Below are 12,510 nucleotides of genomic sequence, written 5' to 3'. Positions count from 1 at the left end.
GCTTCATCCTTAAGCTAATGTGTAAGTATTTGTTATTTAAAATTTTGCTCCCCTTAGCAGAAAAAAGCTGTGGACATACACTGTAGCAAAGAATTAAAATGGTACTTGTCCTTTAATCAGTACGTTAATTTTCTCTGAGTAGAGCAGACACTGGACAGAAGATGGCCGCTGGTCACATGTCCACATCACATGTCCTTCACCTGCTTGATCATATCATGTGATCACCACTATGTCTGGCTGTAGTGGGTTGGTTGCAGTGCATCTGTATGTGTTGTGGTCAGACGTCACTCAGTGAGGTAATGTGAGTGATGGCAGTTGCAACATCCCACACCAGGGCCTAGCCTTTTCCTGTGGGCCTGGAGGCAGCCGGGCCCAGAATACCAGAGTGGCTGGGTTGCGCGGCTTTGGGCACCCTGTGGTCACAGTGCTTGGTATGGGGACTGCAGGGCTGACCTACAGCCCGGCAGGTCTCCAGCAGGTGGTGTATGCAAGTAGTGGAAGCTGCAGTTCTGGGCTTAAGTCTTTGGACTTGCCCAGAGTGCTAGGCAGTAGGCCTGAGGCACTGGAAGTTCCTGGGATTAATGGCTGTGTGCTGCACATATGTACTCATTAAGAGATAACAGCTAAGACCATGTGCTTATGCCCAGCAGGTGTTTTTATACTCCCCCTGGTCAGGTGGTAGCTCCTCTCCAATCCCCATCCGGCTTGCATAACAAACACATGATTGAATAATGACAAACACCAGTTAACTGTTGCCTTACCAGGCAGTATCTACAGCCGCAATTACACTAAGTTCTCCTAGCATTATCTTCTGGATTAGATAGATCCTGATATGGAGAAAGCGCTATTCGCAACCACCACCTTGCCTATGTGATGGCAGGGGTGTTGCACAGTTACACATCATTACTATGATAAAAGAGAAAGAATGTCTGTTAGATCATCACAAGGAGCAGAGCAAAAGAGGTAGGCGGGGTTACTTGTAGTTTTCAGTGGTGGCCTACTTAAAGGGAACCTGTCACCAGGAGACCCATTTTTAGCACTCCCCCAGTCCCCACAGAGCATAGTACATACACTGCCAAAGTGTTTTTGTATTAAAAATAGGTTTTACAGAAAAAAAGATATGTTATATTGTACCTTTCATTAGCATCTGCTGTGTGACTAGGCAGTTGCCAAATGGGAGGAGCTGGAAAGCAGCAGTTTCCCCCCACCCTTGGGGAACAGCTTCTCCATGTGACCTTTTCAAATATATGAAAACACCCATCACTGGGCTTAGCAACGCCCCCTGCTGCTCTACAGCCAATCCCGAGTGTGGGGAGTTATTCATATATTTGAAATGGTCACATGTTTCCCAAGGGTGGGGGGGAAACTGCTCCTTTCCAGTCCCTCCTGTTTGGCAAATGCCTAGTCACACAGCAGATGCTAATGAAATGTACAATATAACATATCTTTTTTTTCTGTAAAACCAATTTTTTATACAAAACACTTTTGCAGTGTATGTACTATGCTCTGTGGGGACTGGGGGAGTGGTAAAAATGGGTCTCCTGGTGACAGGTTCCCTTTAAGAAAACCCATAACATTTTGTGAATCATTAAATCAACTATTTAAACTCCATTTTGTGATTAATGACATTGAGTTTTGTAATATTCATTCATTTATAGCATCATGGGGTTTTGTATCAGACTTCATAAACTCGGAATACCCCTTTAATATTTTATACTCTACAGCTGACTACCCAAGACAAAAATCTCAGAGCTAGTCCTATTTCTTTATACACCTACACAATATGGCTATAATATACTTAGTGGGCTGTTCCCATATAGTTAAGCAACCTACACAAAAAGAAGTTAAGGCCCAAAATATTGTAAAAGTAGTATAATCTTTATTGTAATATAAACAAATTACAAATCACAATAATGATGTGCTGAATCCCTAAAGGGCACAGTTGTTACAATGGAGATACGCCTACAAAAATTACTAAACCTTGACTAAACAAAAAAAATAATGAGGAGGTTACAAACACTGAAAACCTTTATAACAGACCTCCCAAATAGATGGATCTACATATGATAGGACAAAGCACTTGTTCAAATGTCACAATTTCCTCTAACTTACAAAAAATGTGAAAAAGCAGAAGATAAACATGAAGACATGATGCGAGAGCAGAAAAAGACTGATTGATGAACAAATTCAGAAAATGTTTCAGCTATAACCGGCTTTGTCAGGAGGCAAGGCTAAAATGAGCTGCAGTGGATATAAATACTAAATGTTGGGGGAGGCAATGTGGAGATCCATGTGATGATGCATATACTCGGTGATAGTGGGTCATACGATTAGATACTGTGAGAAAGTGAGAGGTGTTGTGTGGGAAAACCGCTATCTGTCTTACAGGCAGATGAAATGCTGGTGGTAAAAGCCCTGGGTTTGTCTGCAGTAACCCAAGGGTTAATGCAGACATGATAAGCAGGAATAGTCTGTTTTGTCTGTGTTGGCCTAGCTAACACAGACACATTTGTAATGTCCGTACTGGGCCTGCTTATTATGGAGTAGGGGTAGGCTGGTAGTGGGACTCCTACTCCACCCGGGCTTCGGTCCTGGGCTTTTGTATAGCCCACAGGTGCAGGTCACAGGCCTCGTTAGGGTCTGATTTAGTCTGCAGGCCAGAAGCAGTAGGGGAGGCCCTACCTGGAGAGCTGAAAGCGAGATTGCATTCTCACAGCAAAGGTAACTGAGGGTCTCCTGTCTTGCTGCTGGCCAAGAGCGTGTGCCAGGCAGCCTGGTACCCGGATAGCTAGGGTCCTCCAAATGTATTAGACAGCGCCTAGCCGGGCAGGAATTACTTTTATAATGTTTTTGCATGTGCCTAAGCCAAGGCTGAATTTGTGTTCTGTTTTGCAAGTGTGAATAAACACTTAAGTTGGACTTTTAAACCTGCGTGTGTCACTGCTTCCTGCACTGCTACCTGTCAACTACCAGAGCAATTCCCCACAATACGCAATGTGGTCCAGAATTAATGTGTACCAGGTATGCAAGATGTGTTCCCCAGTGCCAGCAAAAAGGTAAGTATGCATAGCTACAAAAGAGACACTCCCAGAAAAAAAAATTCTACCGACCACCAGCTTGTAATTATAGGATATAGAATGGTATATAGCAGGGGTAGGGAACTTAAGGTCCGGGAGCCAGATGTGGCTCTTTTGTTTGCTGCATCTGGCTCTCAGACAGATCTTTAATAAAAAGTGATGGCTGCCGTGTGTCTTAGACTGATCACTGGACACAGGCAGCGATGTTACCATTGCCTACGTCCTTTGTGCAACCCAGGCACCATTGTCTAAGCCTGGTTCAAAAAGAAGAGTGTGGGAGCAATGAGGAGCTGGCTGCAGGGAGCACAGCTAGGTTAATATTCTTTTTTTTTAACCTTTCTATTGGGAAGCATGTGCTGTGGCTACCTATATATTCTGGGGCCATGTGCTGTGGCTACCTATATACTGGGGGGCATGTGCTGTGGCTAGCTAACTACTGGAGGCATGTGCTGAAGCTACCTATCTACTGGGGGTATGTGCTGGGGCTACCTATCTACTGGGGGGGCATGTGCATATTGTAGGGCTCTTACAAAATAACATTTTAAACGATGTGTCGTTCATGGCTCTCTCAGCCAAAAAGGTTCCTGACCCCTGCTATATAGAATAGTTGGCGGCTCAGGAAGTCTTTCCTATTGTTATCCACAGGTTAGCTCTTCTGCACACACACGGTGCGAACAAGGAACATCAAGCTCTTGTTTGTGGCCTGTGATGCAAGAGGCCTGGATGTATTGTCTATAGCAAACAGAGGGACTATGACAATGTTTTGCATTAAAGTCTGAGAGGGATCTTTTAAAATATTTTTTTCTTGATTTGGGTGTTATCTAAGATTGTTTTTTAGCTATGCTTATATGTGAGTGTTTTATCTAAATGTTGTACATGTTTCGCTATATTGAAACCTTTCTGCAAGTGCATTCGCTAACTCTTTGATAAAGCTCCTTTTTATCCAGATCCTATCAGTATTTTTTATGTCCCTTTTGAATTCATAAAATACATTTATACTCATACTTTTTCATTTACTTATTTATTAATCGAATGGTGTATCATTTTACATGCACCCTTTAGGGGCAGGAGTCACCATTGTCCAAGCTTAATTTGTGCCAAATACAATTTACCCTGAGTACATTACTTGTTGGGATTTCAAGGTTGCATAGAAATTCAGTAAGTGTGAATTCACACAGGCATCTAGACGGTTAACTTCTTACGTGAATGGATCAATACATATATTAATTGCAACAGCACACATATAGTCAATGCCATTATTGTGAGTTGTGTCATATCCAATATGTGGGCTGTACCTCGGGCCCTTTGAGTGGACAGTGCCCATTCATATTTCTGAATTATCAGGCCATTTTACTTCTGTTGACAGGAGGAGCCATCTGATTTCATCTTCCATGGCATACAAAGGGTGAATTAATGAGAAGGTGAAACCATATACATAATCTGTAATATCAAGAGACCTTCCTGATTTGTTAATATAGTATAGTCACTAGTGAAGGTTTAAAATATAGACAGGCTAATATGATATCATTTAGCATTATTAAACTACATTGTTTAATTGTATCTTTCCCTTATTATCTTGTATTATGTCACCATACATATTTTGGGAGCTATATTTTCACCTGTATATAAAATACTAAAAGTAATTCCCTCCTTCATTTCTAGATCTTATATATTCTATTGTCATATTTCTATCACAATAGATTGATTCATTTATGATGCATTAAAATTTGATGCCAATATAATTTGATGGATAAACATACTAAGTACTAATATAAAGGTTTAACAAAGCAATATACTGAAAATAATTTGGGTTTTCCAGAAGCAATAATGTGTTTGCTATATTTCTGGGGTATTGTGATATTACTATTTCCTCTTATATTGAAACTTATTTGAAAATGCATTAATTTATATCCATTATGGCGTCATTTAGTTTTATATCATCTGTAGATATTGATTCAATATTTTTATTAATTGAGCAGTGGGTTATTCTATGTAATTATTAATTGTAATGTATTAATGTTATGTATTCTATGTAAGTATTACTTATTCTATGTAATGGATGCACAAGTCATCCTGAAAGCTATGTGTATGTAATAAAGCTCCTTTTCATCCAGCCCTTGTCTTGGTGAGCCCTATGCTTTCAGCTGATGGGGGGAGGTGCTGCTGTTGGTTCTGGCTATTGAGGGTCTGCACCACCTGTGTAAGGACCTGACTATATAATGTGTCAATATTTTTCTGCTTTATAGTAATTGTCTCTTTTGTTGATATTGTGATCCTACAGCTAGAAAAGCACAAGCAGCAAGTTCTCCATCTCTTGATGGAGGCAGGGAGTGAGGACTTGGCTTCTCTTCTGCAGATAGTGAGGAATATAAAGAGGACTCCTCACTTGACAGCCCCCCTCCCTCCCTGCATAATATGCTAAGCCCTGGCTGGTGACAGTGTGGTGAGGCAGTCGGGGGAGAGTGGAGCAGGCAGCAGTGCCCCCTGATGCCCGACCATGCTCTCTGCTTAGGGAATGCGCTGGAGGAGCACTACTTTCCCCAAGTCATGGAGGGACAGACTGGATCCCGGTGCCGGTACCTGCTGCACTCCTGTGGCTAAAGTTTGATGCTTGTGTCGGGGTACACAGCACCTGCTGCAGAGGACTGTCCCATCCATTCATCTGGTGACATGTGTGGCTGCCTTCCTCGCATTGCAAGATACTATGCGACAAGCAGAGACTTGGGATTTGCTCCGCAGTCAGGGATTTCGCAGTTTTAATGCAGAAATATTCTTAAACCCTGCTATTATTTGTGAAGCTTGTGGGCAGAAGATTGTAAAGGTGGAGCGAGCAGATGACGGCCCCATTAATCCTCTCACTGCACGGGCAGCCCCGGGAAGAAGCACTGACCATGGCGATCGCAGGATCTAGTCATCCAGTGTGTGTGCAGGCTGCTCCATCATCCTGTGATCCCTGGATGCGATCATGGTGATTACCTGAGAGGAAGTGGCAATTCCTGCTCTCCCATCCTATTCCCCCGCACTGGAAGTCCTCCCGGATCTAAATGGAATTAGTGGAGATCGAAGCCCCTTGTGTAAGGAACAGACATGGTCCATGGGCGCAGCTTGTGTCACAGTGAGTATCCCTGCACATTCCTCTGGATGTAGACATTGACATTCTGGAGATGTAACTCCGTCCATAGATAGCTGGGTGAAGATGCTGCTGTGGTGAATGGAGGTATCACAGTGCCCTTTCCCTTTCTGCAGTGATTAGTAAATGCTGTGCTCCCTAATATCACATCTCCATGTATACCCCAGCCATGTGCCTCATGGATTGCTACTACTACTACACAACTATAGGAAAATCCCCAGGCCCTTTAACTGTGTAGATTTCCAGAACTCATTGAGACCCAAGGACAGCTCCATCTGTGAGTCAATGTATGAGGCTTCTGATGCTGCTGTATATCTGTGTGTGAATATGGCTATCAGTCATTTTTATCCTCTGCTCTTTGCATTACCCTTTAAGTTAGGAATTATAATTCAGTGTATCCGTATCATTATATTGGAGCTCATGATGCCATCAAATACTTTTACCTGTATAGAAGCCATCCGACTTTCTAGATTTTCCTATGGTATAGCCTTTGACAATAGTATTTCTTCATGGCTGTGCCCACATCAACGTGCCAGGAGTTCAGCAGAGCTCACATCACCAGTCACTGAGACATAACGCATTGTCTGACATATCAGACACACTCTATATCCTCAGTGTGTACTATAGAGCAGCTACTATATACCATCTGACCACATAACCTCCTGTCTGCCTATGCCGTCTAGGTAATTAACCTGCAATGCTGTATAGAGACGACACTATAGAATGGTGACTATAAGAAATGCTTCTAAGGTGTCTTCTTTTATTGCAGTTGTAACAAGTCTAATTATTCTGCATGTGTCTTGGGCGACCAAAAAAATAGGAGGTAAGTGCGGCACACAGAAATATTTCATGTTCATGATATAGCCTGAATTAGGATAGACAGTTTACGTAACATATCAAATGTGATTTCTATTCCAGACAAACCAACTATTCCAGAAGGACAGAAATCATTGCAGTGTGGATCCTGGACAAAGTATTCAGATGGAGGAATATTTACCTCTCCCAATTACCCCAACAAATACCCTCCTGACAGGGAGTGTATTTACATAATAGAAGGTAACTCGACTTCTGTCTTCAGAATGGAGCACATATTTCTCTCTGTGATTCCAATTTGGTAGCAGTCACTGCACCCCACACCTAGAGCCAGGGCCAGGTTGAAGAGGTTAATTGTAGATACACAATCAGACAGTAAATATGACTTTTTACAATCTAATCTTAGCTAATTGAAATGTGAAATTATGTCAACATTCAAGTTAATTTTCCCCAGTGTTGTCAAGTCTTGTGCTTCTCTGGGAGATTAATAGATTAGTAAAGGGAGGATTTAGGAAAGAGTGTGCTATAATTTATCAAATGCTTTCAGGCTCCAATCCCTAAGGAGCTATTCAACATTTTGCATTACAGAATGTCTCTTGTTTGTGAAAGTGTGGAATATTATTTCTGTTGTTTACGATAGATTAGGGGTTTTTAAGGGTTTTTAGAAGGTAAAGTCACTTGAGGTATGCAGACGTATTAATCACAGAGAAGAATAAGCTGCATTAGATTGGTGTTCCATTACAAAATCAGTGTGGGTAGAAGTCATCAAAAATAATAAGGTACAATATATATATAAACATGTACAAGGTTATAAAAGAAGCATTTGGTCTATCAAGCAAATGGACCAATAAATGTCTCCCACGTGAGGAAGAGCTTTGACAAGCGTGGAAATGAGGAGGGTCAAGGAGGGTTCATGATGGGGGTAAGGTCAGAGAATGGGAAATCAATGGAGGATAAATCAGTAAACAGATCAAGCTGCATCAGAATCCAAGAAGACTAAATGTCCTACCAAAAGTCTGGGAACTAGACACATATGAAGGTAGATTCAGTTGGCCAATCCCTTAGATTCCAGCAGGACCAGCCAACTACCGTATATAACACATATTGGATGTTTGATTTACATTGATACAGCATATTAAGTGGTAAAAGGATTGAATATGTTTGAATTCAACATGCCCTCTTTTGCTTTGAAGGGAGATATGCCGGCACCGGAGGTGTTTGGTTTGGTAGTACCTTTCTTTGTAATGGTTAATGGTGTGTGCACATGTTTGGGGAGGAGGGAAGTGCAGACATTAACAAAAATAATTATGTATAACCGCCTAAAATATCATTATACAATTTTGTTACAAACTACATGTGGCCTCCTGCTCTTCACAACCCAATAGGTCCATTGAATAGACAAAGGACAAACTCATTACAATGGGGACTACATATTCTTTCACTTCTCATAAAATTAATACTTTTGTGTCCAACCACAATTATTGGCTGATTGTTGGCTTTTCCAAACTGGATAATCCATTTATTTATATTGGTTACTTCTAGAGCAAATCTTGCAAGATTGGTTTGGTAGAAGCATCATGGAAGCAATCCAAAGATTTGTTTTGGGTAGGAATTGAATCAGCAACAGATGTTGCTCTATTTGACCCAGAAATTGGATGAATCATCCCCTTCAGCCCTCTAAAACACAGATTTTTCATATACAGCTCATATCTCATTTCTTTAATTTTTTTAATGAATGTATTAATAGTTCCCCTCACCCTCCCCCGTCTAAGCTAAAGGTAATCTACTCTCAAAATCGAGCAAGATAAATAGGGGACACTTATTCAAAGATCCAGGCACCATTACCAGAGTCCTCCATGCTGCAGTTTCACATGCTGTTACACTGTCTCATCCTCTACTTTGCTCCCTCAGCACATTCCCCTCTCTCCACCTGCTGTAATGTTATGGCAGCAGATGAAGTTTCAGCACTCCTGCACAGTGTAACAGCCTATGAAAATACGGCTCTGGTAATAGCCTTTCAGGATCATTAGCATAATTTTCAAAGTTGCTTTTAGAAGGCAGGATACCATGGATAACAAATATAAGAAGATTACCACAGTCATGGTGTCTGGAGCAATGAGTCAGTGTCCCTGGTTTATCATGCATGTCAGATTTCATTAATGGCAAAACTAGATGGAGGCCATTTTGGAAGATTAATCTAAAATGAGTCAGAAAAGATTTGATTCTGTGCCTGAAAAACTCTAGATCCATAGCAAATTTACAAACCAATGATTAGATTAGCTCACCTCTACTGATCTGTAAGGTAGAGCTATCTGAGGTTCATAAGTGCATGTCAACTATGGAAAGAGGTGGCACAGAAGAGATGGCACTCCTATTGCTTTGAATCACTATATTTATTTAGCATGAGATATTTTTGGATCATTGGCACAGCGCTGTTTTGTTTTTAGATTATCACTGTAACATTGGTAAACTGTGAGCTGGTTTGTACACATGTGGCGTTACCAGTTAGGTACTACATAGTAAATTATTTAGCAGTTATATGTTATGTGGGCAACTGCATGCAAGTGTTATTTATTGTTATATAGTATTGTTATTTTGGCACTTTCTATGGAAGGTCAACCTTGTGGGTAACCTGATCAATCCTGGATACCTTCTTTTAGAAATAATGTGCAGCTTATAGGTATTTTAAATGCACTAAAAGGGAAATGCTGCTTGTTTATCACCCATCTCTAGCACATGCAATATCACAGATGAGAAACTGAGCATGAGATCATAATGAAGCAAAAGAAAGACGTGTAAGGATTCATTATGGCTAAACATGTTCATTTGTGATGCTGGGTGGATTTGGTTTTATAAATGGTTTCAATTACTAATCAATATTGGCAATAACCATCAGGAAGGTTCACAATAAGGGGACAGATCCTCAATTTATAACTTGAAGAAATGACCTCTATTATAAGAACTTGGCTATAGGAATTGAAACTAGATGTCTGCCTGAAAAGAAACACCGAACAGACAACATCACAATCACTATATAGTAATCCTATCACTATTTTGTTGATTTTTTGAGTGGTTTCACTTGGACTAGGTTATCAGGATTTAAAAATGCTCCTAGTTTTAACTTCTGACCTCTTAAGCCTAGTGAAAGGTAATGCATAGGGGCATTGCAAGCACCTGCCCCAATGCTTATGTACCAAATTTTTTGTGATGTCCACTCCTGTACATAGCCGGTCACATGTGATTGTGTAAAAAAGAACTGTACCTATTCATATACAGATTCTTTTTCTAAACAAAGGAGAAATCCCTAACGGTTACAGCCAGTGACTGCAGGTGATGGATCCGCGGATTATAGTTGTTCTATACATTCTTCATTGGCTCCAGCATCACTACATCTCCTCTATCAGCCATGTGTTGTCCCTATGTTTACCACAAAGAAATCTTATGTTCTTTATTGTCCCTACATCTTGACCCCCTAGCAGGGTTATCCTTTTACTACACCTAACACCTTAAATCCCGTAATAGTGTGGCCTCTTCTAATGCCCCCCTCAACACCCGAACACTAAATAATGACTCCCCCACTGAATGCCACCCATAGTCTCCACTAAGTAATGTTCCCACAGCTCCCAATAAACAATGTCCCCACAGAACTCAGTAAATAATATCCTCCACAGCCCCCATTAAGTAATATCTCCCATGGCCCCTGGTAAGTAAGGTCTCCCACAGCCCCAAATATATAATGTCCCCCACAGCCCCCAGTATATAATGTCCCCTACTGCCCTCAGTAAATATTGTCCGCCACTTCCCCCAGTAAAAATTGTCCCCCACAGCCCCAGTAAATATTGTCCCCCACAGCCCCCAGTATATAATGGCCCCTATAGCCCCCTGTATATAATGTCCCCCACAGCCCTCAGTTAATGATGTCCCCCAAAATTAGACCGACATAATGACCATTTATGAACTTACCATATAGGCACTGCTCTATACACATATTACAATATATCATAATGTGTACTTTTCCACAATTTGTTGTGATTGTATGTTCACTGAAATATATTCTAACATATGTTCATTATGAAGATTGATTACATTAGGCTAGTATGTTATGCTATGTACCTGGCTTTGGTGCCACCACTGAAGGGGGAGCAGAGATGGACAGGCAATTGATTTATCTCTGCTGTTCAGCTCCCTGTTCCTGAGCAGAATGGATTGTTCAGCACATGAACAGCATGAACAGGTCAAATAAGGCCAGGGGCTCCTGAATACTTAGAAAATACTAGGTTTATTTCCTATGGCAACTGTAATCAAATAAACAGATTAAAGCACACACATATAATAAAAAGCAACAAAACATGATCAAACAAGACAGTGTAAAACCATCACACACCTAAATATATACCGTACTGAATAATACTGATATTGTTCTTTCCAATATATATCCTTACCACTCACTTCCTCTGTGAATAAGTGAGAAAAGGACATCACATCTGAATGCCCTTCTAGTGCACCCAATGATATAATGCATATCTGCTAACCTGACAAACCAGGTTGGTGCATGCACACGAGCAAGACTGCAGGCATGAGTACTAACCTTCTTGGCACAGTCAGAGTCAGGAAATAGTGTACAGTGGTAGGGAAAATTATGTGATTTTTGATGGTGTCGTGACTCAGGTGCAAGTAGTTAATAGAGTTTAATGTTTGGATAGTTCATGACTGTAAACTGTAGTGTTGAGCGATGCATGCATAAACACTTGCCTATCTCATCCAGTCCTTTTTGGAGAGCTAAATATGCTGATATACTCTTAACAGGACTCAGGACTTTGTAGTGCACTGTTATTATTAGCCAGAGGAATACGTAAAAAACAACAAAGTCTTCCAGCTCCAAACCCACAAGGAATAATCAGTGGTAGACTCAGTTTTACCCAGTGTTTCCCTGTTTAATTAATTCCCTGCTTAAGTAATTGAATTTTTGGATTACTTTGCTTCCAAGTGCCTCACAAATATAAACATTACCCTTCATTAACCATGTTTTTGTAAAGGTAAAATATTGAAATTCTACTCTGTAAACCTTCCATTAGGTTATTATTAATAATGTAATAAAGAAGAGGGGCCAATGCTGATTCCTGTGGTGCTCCACTACTGGGTGTAACACAATTATTGGTCACAAAATGCTAAGTAGGGTATGAAATATCCTTTTTTATGATAAATATACCCCTTGCTCAATTTGGAAGAGAACTCAAAGCATCAAGTCAATCTGAGTAGCTAGAGGAACTTGGGCTCTTTAGTACCTAGAACCATGCTTATGGGGTCATCTCAACCCCTTCAGGCCTTATTTGGCCTCATGGACACAGCCTCTTTTTTCAAAACTGCCCTGTGTCACTATAAGTGGTTTTAGCTTTGGAGCGCTTTAACATATCCAGGGGATTTTGAGAATGTTTTCTCCTGACATATTGTATTTCAAATTAGTTTAAAAAATTTGGGTGCTATCTTTTG

General features: G+C 40.8%; 1 protein-coding gene across 1 annotated transcript in view; it reads left to right on the top strand.

Annotated features, from left to right (window-relative positions):
• The first annotated feature begins 5,434 nt into the window (after nucleotides 1–5,434).
• NETO1 (neuropilin and tolloid like 1) overlaps nucleotides 5,435–12,510 on the top strand; it is a 93,534-nt gene continuing 86,458 nt past the window's right edge. The window contains exons 1-3 of the mRNA XM_072152316.1: nucleotides 5,435–6,192; nucleotides 6,977–7,030; nucleotides 7,126–7,263. Of these exons, the coding sequence (XP_072008417.1) occupies nucleotides 6,165–6,192; nucleotides 6,977–7,030; nucleotides 7,126–7,263 (220 nt within the window). The 5' untranslated portion in view covers nucleotides 5,435–6,164. The remainder of the gene's footprint in view (nucleotides 6,193–6,976; nucleotides 7,031–7,125; nucleotides 7,264–12,510) is intronic.

The sequence above is a fragment of the Engystomops pustulosus genome, chromosome 5 (genome assembly GCF_040894005.1).
Source record: "Engystomops pustulosus chromosome 5, aEngPut4.maternal, whole genome shotgun sequence".
NCBI classification, from domain to species: domain Eukaryota; kingdom Metazoa; phylum Chordata; class Amphibia; order Anura; family Leptodactylidae; genus Engystomops; species Engystomops pustulosus.
Note: the sequence above shows the minus strand (reverse complement) of the source record. Positions and strands in the feature narration are given on the sequence as shown.